Source organism: Archocentrus centrarchus, chromosome 3, assembly GCF_007364275.1.
Source record: "Archocentrus centrarchus isolate MPI-CPG fArcCen1 chromosome 3, fArcCen1, whole genome shotgun sequence".
Classification (NCBI taxonomy): domain Eukaryota; kingdom Metazoa; phylum Chordata; class Actinopteri; order Cichliformes; family Cichlidae; genus Archocentrus; species Archocentrus centrarchus.
The window spans coordinates 10683058-10696600 of NC_044348.1; the positions used below are offsets into that span (position 1 = coordinate 10683058).

The 13543-nt window shown below is 37.1% G+C and overlaps 1 protein-coding gene across 7 annotated transcripts in view; it reads left to right on the forward strand.

The window, feature by feature from the left end:
- The window catches only part of LOC115777468 (protein diaphanous homolog 3), a 177280-nt gene that overhangs the window by 32643 nt on the left and 131094 nt on the right, over positions 1 to 13543 (forward strand). For all 7 annotated transcript variants that reach the window (XM_030725391.1, XM_030725398.1, XM_030725376.1 and 4 more), the window contains 8 exons: positions 125 to 230; positions 3411 to 3521; positions 3981 to 4099; positions 4328 to 4444; positions 9478 to 9596; positions 9712 to 9776; positions 10408 to 10512; positions 12879 to 13199. In XM_030725391.1, the coding sequence (XP_030581251.1) occupies positions 125 to 230; positions 3411 to 3521; positions 3981 to 4099; positions 4328 to 4444; positions 9478 to 9596; positions 9712 to 9776; positions 10408 to 10512; positions 12879 to 13199 (1063 nt within the window). The remainder of the gene's footprint in view (positions 1 to 124; positions 231 to 3410; positions 3522 to 3980; positions 4100 to 4327; positions 4445 to 9477; positions 9597 to 9711; positions 9777 to 10407; positions 10513 to 12878; positions 13200 to 13543) is intronic.

Below are 13543 nucleotides of genomic sequence, written 5' to 3' on the forward strand. Positions count from 1 at the left end.
CACTCCGAGGAACCTTGGATACCATATAGGAGAGAGGTTATGGTTAAACCCCTAAAAATGAATGTATTGCTTTTTTTTTTTTTCCCTCAGACTGTTCACTCATGCATTTTATGTTCTCATTTAGTTTGGAGAAGGTTCTTGACGCCGTCACCACAGCAGGGGAATGGCGAGGCGTTGAGAGGTTCAGTCCCATTGTGCAAGGACTCCGAGATCCCTCAGTTCAATTACAAGTGAGTGCAAAACGCTTTTACAGCATCTGACACCTTGTTTGCCTCAGATTTTACTGAAAATACATATAGAATGTGAAAATGTGACCATTTCAATGGATCATAGCCAGTCAGGGCTTCCTCACTTACTTAAAGATTCACTGTATGGTTTGATACAATCCTGTTTTGTTATATTTTCTTGTTTCTACTTTATTTTCAGTCAGATCTGTGTGCTAGCAATTGTAAAACACATATCCATTCACAGTGACACCATATAGAGGCATCTAGATATTTCTTGTCTTTATAGTGTCTGACAAATGTGTATATTTTTGTTTGTTAGTATTTATTAATTGCTATGGGGAAAAATTGGCTACTATATTCAAGTGGGTGAAGTGTCGTAAATGGCATGAATTAGGGAGGAAAGCTGTTAAATAACAGTGCAGTACCTGTTAATCTGCTTTGATCCAAAAAAGACCGTTATAAAGAGAGTGACATTGTTAATTTGGATTAACATAGTCCAGAAATCAATATGTTTTGATTCAATTCTTGACGAGTCAGTTACACTAAATAAATACCAATCCTTCATGAAGCCCTTCTGAGAATTTATTTTTGAAGGCTCAGTTTGTCCTACATTGAAGAAGCAAGCAGCTTTGATTTTTTAAAAGTGAACATCGCAGCATAACACACATCACATTTTATTTGCACATATAAATTTATTTTTCTTAGCCAAATAAAGTCATGATGCTTCTATCTTTTAGAATTACATGTTGAGCAGCAGTAATATAAGAAGTACACCACTTGCAAGCGCAACATCATGCATATTTAAAAGGACGAATGTCATTCCATTCAGATGCACATGAACTGTCAGTGCCAGATGCTTCAATTAAGTACAGATGTCACTTTAATGATCACTTTCAGACCAGACATGACAGAAATTAAAAGTCAGCCCACTAATTCATCTGCACTATTTGTTTTGACGAAACATCGGCCAGAAATCTACAGCCAGCTGGGGCCGATTGAGTAAAGAAGAATCCTCATTCCAGTTAACAAGTTCTGGCCAGAAATTGTATCTCATCAGCAACGTGCTGTAACTCCAACACGACACTAGCAACTTCAAAACAACATTAACAACTGCAAAGCAGACAAGTTTATTTAACCAAATATGCATCCCCTTTTTCATGTCTTACCTTAAACAAAAACGACTAACATAAAAATTCTTAATCATTCTTTTATGGTCTGAAGTTTTTACCTGCCCATTTTCTTAGCTCGGCTGGTTCAAGAGGAAAAGTCGAAGTATTGCCATAACCTTGGCATCTGTTCTCACAAAAACTTGAATGTTGGTCATATCTTGAGAACGACGTGACCTGGAATGTTCAAATTCACACCATAGATGCCTCTGCTAAAAGTTCAAATCTCTGTGACCTTGATCTGAAGGTAAAGGTGAAAGGTCAAGTTTTCTGAAAATCTTGTGAACACGATAACTCGATAATGACTTGATGCATTTACTGTACCTTTTGATAGGTGCCAATAGTTGTGAGGGAAATAGTGAGGGAAGGGAAGATACTGGAATACAAAATGAAGCATTTACAGAGTAGAAGTGAAAAATACCAACCAGGAGTTTGCTGCGCATTAGAAGGTGGAATTTACTTGACACAAGGATATTAAATATACAGAACTCATCTGTGGCCAGACAAACATAACCCTTTGTACTTAGTTGTGTTTTATTGATGCTTTATTATTACTTCTACTGTCTAATAGACAACACAAATCCCCTTTAACCCCATGCATTATTAAAGCAAAGATACTTTTATCCTAAGCATTGAAATGTGTGGCTACAGGTGCTCTGCCCTGCTTTTTATTCATAGTGTCAGCCTCGGGAACGTTTGTTAAACCATAAATACCAAATTTGAAGATACCAGTATTGTCTCTCAGTACTGCTATCAAATGTCTTTATATTTTACTTATTCCTTATCTCACATATAAAGCTGAAAAATGTATGAGGTGTGATAAGAGTGTTGTGACTTCCCATACAATGCAACAACTACGTGATTTAATTTTAACCACTAGCCCCTTCGTCACCTTGTTCAGTGATACATTTCTAGCAGTGCTCCTGCTGTATCTGTTAAGCTCTTTGGAAATTATATTCTGTAAGTATGTAAAGTACCATCTGCAGCATGTGCACCCAGTAGAACTGTAGTACAGCAGTTGGAAGCCTGATGTGCTTGAACTGATGTGCCTTTTCAGTCCTGGAGATTTTTCGCTCTTTTGTGGTAAAGACTGCTGTTTATTCTTTGTCTTTGTTTGCTTGGGTTACTTCAGCCATACACAGCACTAACTTCTTCATGACACCTGATATGTCACTAGATGTACACATTTAAATTGTTAAAAATGTATGCTAAGCTGCAATCAAAGAATTCATATCCTAGCATTGCATCTATATTGTGATATTTGACTCATGAATCATGATGCCAAGGATTGAAGTGACCTTCTTCCCCCTCCTTTTATTTCTTATTTGGATTGTTTCTCCTGCAAGTTCTGACTAAACTGAAAACCAGTAAATGTGGAAAATAGGAAATCACCCGAGTCATTTTTCTTCTTTACAATAACAATGGTGTTCATTTATTGGCAGACACTTTGTAATGTCACTATTTTGTATTAAAATATTAAAAAGGGGACATGGGTATTACTAAGCATGAGCGCCAAAGATGAGAGTCTGCTATAAATTTCACAATGATCCTTTAGGCACCTGAATATCTAGCATTGCCATACTGACTTTTCACACATGAGTGGATTGTTTTACTGGTCAATAATTGATTTTTCTGTTTGCCTGGGTAGGTGATGTGTCACAGGATGCAGCTGTCCCTGTGTAATAAACCAAACTCAGAGGGGAGAGAAAATCAGCTTTCAAAACTGCAAGTTTGCCCTTAAATTGACAGTTGGTTAGTTGTATGTGTATGGGTCTGCAGTTGTTACATTAATATTAAAATCACCCCCTCCCCCACTCAGTTGGTGACTGGAAAAAATAGACATGCATTAGTTATGGTCCTTTGCTTCCAAGGGACATGCCTCATTTAGAATGCATGCCAGCATGCTTTTCATCATCTTCTGGAAAAAGTCCGTCATCTCTTTCTTTGGTTCTTTCTCTCACTCTGCCTGCTTTCCTTCTCTCACTCTGTTTTTGTTCTGTGTACCCTCGTGTTGCAGGTGGCATGCATGCAGCTCATCAATGCATTAGTAACATCTCCTGATGAGCTGGACTTCAGGCTGCACATTAGAAATGAATTTATGCGCTGTGGCCTGAAAGAGATATTGCCGGTAAGCAAAACACGAACACACACACACACACACAATATAAACTCACGCTCACCTTGCGTTAATATTTAAATGAGTTGTCCACTTCAGTGAAATATCGTCGATTTGCTCCAGCAAATAATTTATGAAACACAGAGGAGAGTTTGCACGTCCTCAGCAGCGGCAGCCAGAAACCAATAAAGTTTCTAGTGTCTGGGCTAATAATCTTCCTACTGTTTTTATACCATCTGGCTAACATGTTTAACTGTTGTAAACAATGTTGTTGTTGTTGCCAGCAAAATTAGAAGGTAATAAATTAAAGTAAAAAGCTGGTGCCCACACCTGTAAATCACAAAGATTAATGGAGCTTAGAATGAGCTTGTTGTCTTTGCTGGAGCTTAATAAAGGATCCTGAGCTTTTCTCACTGTTTTATTTGCATAATTCTTTATGCACTTTCTTTTTCTACCTTGATCCATCTGTAGCAACTGGTAGCCATCAGGAATGAGGCCCTTGACATTCAGCTCAAGGTGTTTGAGGAGCACAAAGAAGAGGACATGATGGAGTTCTCTCACAGGCTGGAAGACATTAAGAGTGAGCTTGAATATCCTTGCCATTATTATAAAAAGGTACGTGTAACTTGGAGGTCTGATTTTGTCTGAGACATTCATGGAATCCATTTAGGGTAAATTATTTCTGACATTATAGAAAATAGAGTGCAAATTAGAGTTAAAATGCACATTTCTTACATTTCTTTTTGTTTCATTACCTTCTTTTTTTTATGTGAAATTGCACTGTTGACATTAAAGTACAAATCCTTGACTCACTGCACTGATGCGGGGGATGTGTTCAGTATTGTGCAGAGCATGATAAAGGACAGCAGTGCAGAGCCATATTTCCTCTCTATACTGCAGCACCTGATGCTTATACGAAATGACCACTTGGTCAGGTAAAACACACACACACACACACACACACACACACACACACACACACACACACACACACACACACACACACACACACACACACACACACACACACACAAACAGTCTAATGAATCAAGTAATAGTTATCTTCTCATTTGAATAAATCTGATTTGTCATCATCTGTCTTTATTTATAATACATATCTACATCTGTTATTTTTTCTTTGTAAATAGTTTTTTTCTAGTTAGATTTGTTTGCCTTAGTTTCCTTAAAAGTTGCAGCTCTTTGGTTAAGTCTGAAGTGTGTAGTAATGTAATTTACAGACTCTGTGGTGATAATGATGTCTTGACAGTATTTTGATTATATTTTAATGTCACATTTTTACCTAAATCCACACACATGCAAGCACTTTTGAACACTGTTAATGATGTACATTGTTATAGAACTTATGCTTTGGGGAGGTCTAGCGCTTGCTGCCTTAAACCCTCTCAATGACATTGGTTAACAAAGAGAATGCTTTCTCTTTCATCTCTAAGCCATCTACAGCAGCCATTGCTACAGAACATTTCTCACCTCCTATTAATGGTACTTTTCAAAGGCTTATTTTATGTTGGTGCTCTTGCTGTTGGGTGTGACTTAAACCTTGGCTTGATCAAAAGATGGAGCTTTAGACTGAAGAATACAAAGTGCATCACCTGCCCCAAAACAACATCCTTCTGGTGCTCTGCTCTAGCTTTGTCTGATTAATTTTCCTTTATATAAAATGATTATTAAAATATAAGCACTAGTGCTTTTATGTTTGCCAACAATAAATGTGATTCTGTAAAACTGTAAACTGCACAAATATTTATTAGAGTCAAAACACACATTGTTGCTCCCTGTGTTGAGGGATGTAACTGTCTAGACTGGCAAAAAGCAAAACAAAACAGCAAAACATAAATGCAATGATTTGTAAATCATTATATATAAATTTTAAAATTGTTCAAAGACAATGCATCAGACATCGAAAGTGAGATAATGAAATCCCCAGTGTCCTTCAAATGTTAGTTTGAGGAACATTGTTGTTGTTTAACTAGCTACCCACGCACACTCTTTGACTCAGTGTTGAACCCCTGCCCATCTTATTTTGAAAGCCTCTGCTTCTGTAGGAAGGTGTTTTTATACCCAGTCTTATTACAGATTGATCTAATGAGCTGTGAAATTTTCAGCCAGGTATATGTGTGCGTGTGTTTTCAAACTGCACAACTTTCCCAGTCTTTCTTTTTCGCTACTTTTTTAAATGAAGCAATGTATATAGTCCAAACAAAATACATTTTAACATGCGATATGCTTTATTTCTCTTATTATTTAAATATGAGTTTTAGATGATTTGAAAATGATAGCACTGTGATTTCTTTTTTTTGTTAGATTTATTTTTTACAGTGTCCCAACTTTTTTTTTTCTTTTTGAAGGGATAAAACCAATCATGATATATCCTGGACAGCCCAGTGGACAGGATATTTACTTTATTTTATGGTGACTGCAATTTGAAATTTAAATTTTAATGAAAAGAAAACAGTGGTGACCCAGTGGCCCCTGTGAGGCCTCCTCTGTTGATTTGGCACCCTTGAAGGTATATTTTAAACCTGTTATTACTGATCTTGCTTTTAAGTTAGACAATGATTTTTAAATTGGACAGCCAAATCAGAGCTGCAGATAAGTCCAGTCTGTCTGTCTGTCTGTCTGTCTGTCTGTCTGTCTGTCTTCCTTCCTTCCTTCCTTCCTTCCTTCCTTCCTTCCTTCCTTCCTAGCACTTTCAAACAGTGCTCCGTGCATTTATTTAATCGTGTCTGGACTTCTGTAACTCACTTTATGTGGGAGTGAGTCAGTCTCTACTCACGCAGCTGGTTCATAATGCTGCTGCGCAATCTTTGACAGGAACTCGAAAGACAGCACATCACCTCTGTCTTGGCCTCTCTTCGCTGGTTGTCTCTATATTTTAGAGTCCATTTTTTATGTTTGTTTTAAAATCTTTTCACAGTCTTGCCTTGCTTTACTTGTCTAAGCTTCTTCATCCCTACATATCTTATCAGAGGAGACAGGGCTTTCTTTGTCGTTCCTCTATCGTTGGAATAACTTGCCTTTGCATATTAGAGAGGCCCCTTGAATGTCCATTTTTAAAGTTTAGCTTAAAATCTAGCTTTTTTCCTTGTCTTTTGACCACAGCGAGACCTAAAAGTAAATTGTATGTTTTTAAATATGAAAAAGTTCCTTTTTTGCATGTTTCAAATGGAATGGTACAGTACAATTAACCAGTGCATGTTGATAATGCAGTTACACTGTGAAATTAGCTATTTTAAGATCTAAAACAAGGATGAGAGAAAGTTACTTACAATCTTACATTTCTCTTTAGGATTCCTGTAATGTTACCATTGTTTCTATAGTTATTCATTTGCCTGTGATATGCAACTGCAGCCTCTAGTCTTATTTAATGTAAGGGCAGTAAGTAACACATAATAATAACCAGCAGTATGATAATTCACTTAGGTGTTAAATAATTCATCAGGCAAATGTACCAGAAATGATTTTCCTACACTCATTGTCCAAAACAAATCAATAATAGATTATTCTGTAAAATTGTTTTCTCAAAAACTGTAAATCGCTCACACACATCATATTATTTAAAATTAAAATTGGGAGGATTCTTTTTTTTTTTAAAGTAGCTTAATAGCATGGGCATATTTCTCCCTGTAGTTTAATGGTTTAGGCACTTTTCAGCTTAAAGTATTTCTTTAAAATATGTGTACCAGGTTTCCTTAGGAGATTTGTCTTCCTCTGGACACCATTAATTGTCCCCAGTGGCACATCAGACAGTGTGTCTGAATGTGGTCCTTTTGATACACTGCACTGGTTTTAGTTATTGGAATTCCTTTTGTTAATGTTTTTGTCTGCATCCAGACAATGATTCCATCTTTCAGCTCATCTCTCAGATCATACACATTGTATTATGAGATCCAGTCTTATGCATTGTTTTAGGAAGAGGTGGAAACCAGTGTTCCTGATTAATCACTGTTTGCAAGTATCAAAGTATCAGTTAATGATTTGGTGTAGAAAGGATTAGGACTCTCAGCGGCATCATTGTAAGATAATGAGCAGATCAAACATTCACTTTATCTTTAACTTGCAGTAGCGCTGTGCCTCCCAGCGTTGCATGTCATCCGTTGTTATTATATTATTTCTTTCTGCTTATTGAGGCTTGGCCCTGGTTAGTTTGTGATCAGTGTGTCCAGCAGAGCTATATGAAACAGTTTAAATGCAATTACTCAGCATTTGCTGATATCATCATCATGAAAACAGTGCTCATATTAAAGTGCAAGGTTCTAAGGAACCAAAAGAGACTTAATCTGTGTAACATTAGCATCCACCTCGTGTTGGTAATTTACTGTCTTAAGAATCAACACAGTTGTTTCCCTGTCCAGCAGAAAGCTTACATATTGCTTCAGTGATTACTGCAGTTGAAGTGTATGTGGACACACATGCATAAGCAAACACAACACCAGCTTCTTAAAAGCAAAGGGAGGAGCAGAATTTATTTTTTATCCCCATAACCTTTTTTTTTTTCTCCGTGATAGTTCTCTCTTCCTGTTAGTGGTGTTTTGCGATGTCTTGCACAACAATCATCTACTTTACATCACTGTATCTGTTCAATTATAGACTGAAAAAACCTAAAGAAGTTAAACCAGGAGTTATATAGTTATTCTCCACATCGAGATGCCATTGTCTCTCTCTCTCTCTCTCTCTGTGTGTGTGTGTGTGTGTGTGTGTGTGTGTGTGTGTCTTTTTTTTCTCCAATTTGAACAATGTGACACTTCAGTTAATTAGTGTGCTGATTTGCTTTCTAGACCTGATTCTCATGTTAACAGAGTCAGGGATGTTTGTGCATGTAAAATGCACCATGCTGTGATTCTCTGTGAGAGTCGGCTTCAGATTTCACTCGTTACTTTAAAAAAAAAAATCATTTAACTTACTAATACACCAAAATTGAAGTTAGCTCAGAGACTTAGAGAGTCCTGTTAGTTTATTAAACTATCTTTGATAATATACTATTATGCAGTAACTGTTAAAGATGTTGGCCACATTTCCCGTATTTTTTTTGCTAGCCATGCTATTCCTTCATGCAATTCAACTCCTTTCACATCTGAATTAGCCATATAAAACTCTTGAACAACAATACAAGAAGCACATTCAAACAGTTGTGTTTTTGGAAAACCCAGGCCCTATTTAAACAAGTCAAGTGCAACAACAAGCAAAAAGCATTAATCCTTTGGCACAGATTGTACAGGCTGCCTCTGCTCACACTTTCCTGAGTGTAGCAATGCATAAAATTTCAGAATGAAATGGAACATAAATTTTGTGTTAATAAATTGTAACCAATTTCCAGCTAATAGCATCAGTAGCCTAAAAGCTCTGGAATAGCTGTAAAGAAGTCTTTTTGTTTGTTTGAATGGTGCAAAGTTGCACAACATGAACACCTGCCACCACAATTTTTATTTTATTTAACTTGTCTGCTGTATTTTGAGTCATAAATGGTCACATCATATTGTATTATTCACACCATTAAGCATGTCATGAATAAAATATGAAACACCGTTTTTAGAGTAAGGAAAGCTGGAAAAGATTGACGCACAGAAACGATTTCCTGTAATATATCCTGCATAATGTTTGTAGAATTGTAGGGGGATACCTTGTAGCAACCTGATGTCATCTGCAGGTAACGTAGCGTAAACACAGTGGATAGCCATGCATAATATTTGATGTGATTTAAATGCAGCTGCCCGGAGTGATTTAAATTGTTAATTTTATTAGAGCAGAGCAAAGTGAATGTGAAGTTTCTTTTCAGTAAGGTTCTTTGCCATTTGTCAGACCACCATTGTGAATAGCAATTTGTTCTTAATGGTTTGCCTGGTTAAATCAAGGATTAAAATTGCTTGGAACTGCCCACAGCTCTGAAACACTTCCCTGTGTATTTCTCACTGTCTCTCCTTATACTTGTCTCATTTTTCTTCACTCACAGGCCACAATATTTTAAGATCATTGAGGAATGTGTTTCTCAAATTGTGCTCCACCGTAGTGGCACTGACCCAGATTTCAGTTATCGCAAGCGCCTCGATGTCGACTTTAGCCACCTCCTAGGCAAGTTGCAAACTTTTGGGAGCTTATTTTAATTACAGTTCTTTTTTTTCTTCTTTTTTTCTCTTTTTTAATTCTTGCCTTGATAATTGTCTCACTACTTGTTTTTTGTTTTCAGAGGTGTGTGTGGATAAATCTCGAATAGATGAACATGAGCAACGAGCTTCGGAACTGGCACAGAAGGCAAGTATTGACAAAACAGAGCAAACCTCGGTGTGCTGACATTTAGACTAATGCGTTGTATAAAATTGCATGTTAATGAAATGTAACCACTGTCAAGAAAACAGTCCTGAAAATATGAATATAACGAGGTAATAAGAATAATAAATACACAATACATTCGTAAACGTCAGTTAGCAGATGTGACATTTTGCTATGGAATAATAACCAGACTGAACCTAAAATGCTCAAAATTCACTTTAAAATTAAATGATGTTTTATTGTAATACAGTCTGTTTTTTCTCAATAACAATAGTACAGAAAAATGAAAATTTTCTCTGTCATTGTAAAATAACTGAGGTCAAATGGATTGGTTGCGGTCATTAATTGAAGTCAGTAGCAGCAGGTTGTAGCTCCTGATTAGAAAGATGGTTGTGCTGATTGGTTTGTGTGCAAGGTTTCAGTTAATGATTGTTTGACAAAAGCTTGAAATTTAGACAGGGTAATCAAAGCAAAATTAATGCTCATTTATATGTATTGTTATGACATTATGCTTTAACACTTTTAATATTGTTTATGATAATTCCAAGTTGCATGTATTCAGCATTAATCTGCACTTGTGTGAATAAACTGATTATTTGATGCTCTTTTTCAGTTTGATGAGGAGTTTCTAAGCAGACAGGAGGCAGAAGCTCAGCTGGCCAAGTGTGAAGAAAAAATAGCTGAACTCCAAGCAGAGCTGCAGGCCTTCAGGTCCCAGGTATTTTTCTACATTTCTTTTTATTCTATTCAGGATGTGAGAAAACATTGTGTAAGGGTGTGTAAGAAAACATTGGATTGGATTACTAATTAAAATCCTATAAATCTTGCATAGAAATGTAATTCGACTTTCTTACTTTCCATGATGAGATGTTCTTGTTATTTAGGGTTGCGGCATGGGGGTGGGGGTTTTATTCACTGGAGCCTGCAGTTTGGTTTGACATAGTGGCTGCTCTACTGGCTAGCTGACACTAAGTCTAATAGGAATACTGACCAGTCCTCCATGTTGGCCATTTCTAATTCTCTGATCTCTATCCCATAAGAGGAAATTGTTCTAAAAGCAATTTATTCTGACAACCCCTTCAGCTGCCCCCCTCCCTCCCATACCACAACACTCCAGAGAGTTACTCCCACACCCTGGCACTGCAAGATAACTACACACTCAGAGAGAGGAAGAGAACTTCCTTTTTTTCCGTGATAATTTTTCAATTTGAGTGAGCAAACACAGGATGAATACTCAAATAGTACCTTGATTCAAATGGTGATGGTACATTTAACCAGTGCAGGTGCATGCATACATGCTTCGTCTCTTTGTCCATGTCTGCATCAGTCTCGCTCTCACCAACAGACTTGCACTCATGCTTGTTAATTCAGCAAAGGTGTTCTTCCCTGTAGAGGCAGAATAAGAGCCCACGGCTGACCTTTAGTGTGCGTCTTTAATCTAAAACTGGTGCATGGATCAATAAGCCATTTGCTCTATATGATACAATTTACAAAGCTTGTAGGCCCAGTTATAGCATTTCATTTTTTTGCGCTGGAAAAAACAAATCGTGTATATGATCTGAACAGAATCTGGATCCTTTGTGAACATTTGGCCTTTACTGGACGGTTGAAAGAATACAGCTCTGTTATCCATAGCATAGTGGTATTAGGAAAGAATACTGAACATACTGTATGCTACACACTTGGCAGGTGCTGTAGTTTCTTATATATTTTTTTGTTTTTCCAGTAAGTCATTTTTCTTTGTTTTCATTTATCGCATGAACTCACTGTTAGATGATAGAGATTCGAAGGTTTTCACACTGCAGAAAAAAAAAAAATGTTGAATCTTTGCAGTGTTAAATAATCCTTCCATGCTTTAACTACAGCCTGAGTTTAAAGTTAAACAAAGTATTTGATTTGCTTATATGTATGCAGTATATTCATGCACTTGCAGGTTATTATCTTATTACCTCACCCACTGGTTGGCGGAAGGAGGTGATGTTTTCACCCCTGTTCATTTATTTAATTGTTTGTCTGTTACTTTAAAAGTTTTGAACCAAAATTGATGGAACTTTGTGGAAATATTCTTAGGGGCCCCAAAGACATTCAATTCAATTCAATTTAGTTTTATTTACATAACACCAAATCACAAGAAACAGTTGCCTCAAGGCACTTTATTGTAAGGTGAAGACCCTACAATAAAAACAGTTTTTATTTTCAGGGTCAAAGGTGAAGAGCAACAACAATTTTCAAAATTAAAAAAAATCTCTTTCCATATTTTAAAAAATTCCCTCTTTCTCATCATAGGTGAAATTTTAAAATTCATATCTCAGTAAATTTTTCAGCTTTTTTTTCTTTTTTCCCATTTAGTTTTTTTCAGAGGATGCTATTAGGATACGTAAACTGAATAAAATATATCCGGACTATACATGCCATTATCTGTACGTGTGGATCTTATTTTTAAAATAAAAATATAAAATCACATTTTACAATTATTAAAAGCCAATTAAATGAATTTCTGCTCTTTGTGATCTAGTAATTTATGATGGACTGAGACAACATTGGGTGGTATCTATCGCAGCATAGTATCAGCATATAGAAAATTTGGGGTGGGGGATATATGCGTTCTGCTGAGTACTCTTCTAGTTTTAAATAAATTCCCTGAAAAGACTAAAGCCAAGCATTATTTGCATATCCATCCATCCATCCAGGAAATTTGTTTTTAAGCAGCTTTGATTTTGAAGAGAAGTTCAGTGGCATGGAGCTACAGGCTTTGGGATTCAGCCTTGTTCACTGCCTTGCTCCAAGGCAGCTCAGCAGTGTACTCTTTTTTTGGGCATTTACTTGATGATGATGTTTTTTGTTTTTTTTTAAATACAATTTCTTTATTTTTAGACCACAGTTTGCTATTGAATTCTAAAACTGCTTAAATTCTGGTGAGATTTGTGTGTGTGTGTGTGTGTGTGTGTGTGTGTGTGTGTGTGTGTGTGTGTGTGTGTGTGTGTGTGTGTGTGTGTGTGTGTGCGTGCATCTGCGTGGGTGTGTGTGTGAGTGTGTGTATATTTTATCTGTATATATACTATTTTCTTTTGCCTGAATTTTCAGTTTGGAGCTGTTCCTGTGGGGCCAGCCTCTGCCAATGTTGGACAGGCATCATCTTCAAAAATCCCATCCGGGCTTCCAACCCCTGCTCCGGCATGTCTAGGGCCAGTTCCCCCTCCACCTCCCCCTCCACCTCCCTTACCTGGCTTTCCTGCCCCACCTCCTCCACCTGGAATGCCTCCTCCATTTGGTGCTCCCCCACCACCCCCTCCTGGGTTTGGGGGTGGTCTAGGTTCCCCTACACACCACGCTCTGCCTTATGGCCTCAGGCCAAAGAAAGAATTTAAGCCTGAAACCTCCATGAAGCGCCTCAACTGGTCCAAGGTAAGACTCTTGGTATTTCTAATGTTTAACCATGTACTACACAGTAGTGGCATACTCTACTACTCTGTAGTGTATGTTACCTCAAATAATGACATTATAGAGATGCATTACAAAAACTTTGGGACAAGAAACTGAACATTTAGGCCGGGTAGGGGCCCTTTTCTTTGCTCTCTACTCTTTTCCTGATGTTTATTGGCAGCTCCTGCAAAGTACAGATGTGTTTCTGAGAATTAAACAACAACAATTTTGTTTTGTGCCAAGCCAGAAATAATTGAAAATAGCAGATGATCAGATGATATTGTCAGAGCAGCCTCTGTGGTACCAATACAGATGTTGTTATCTGC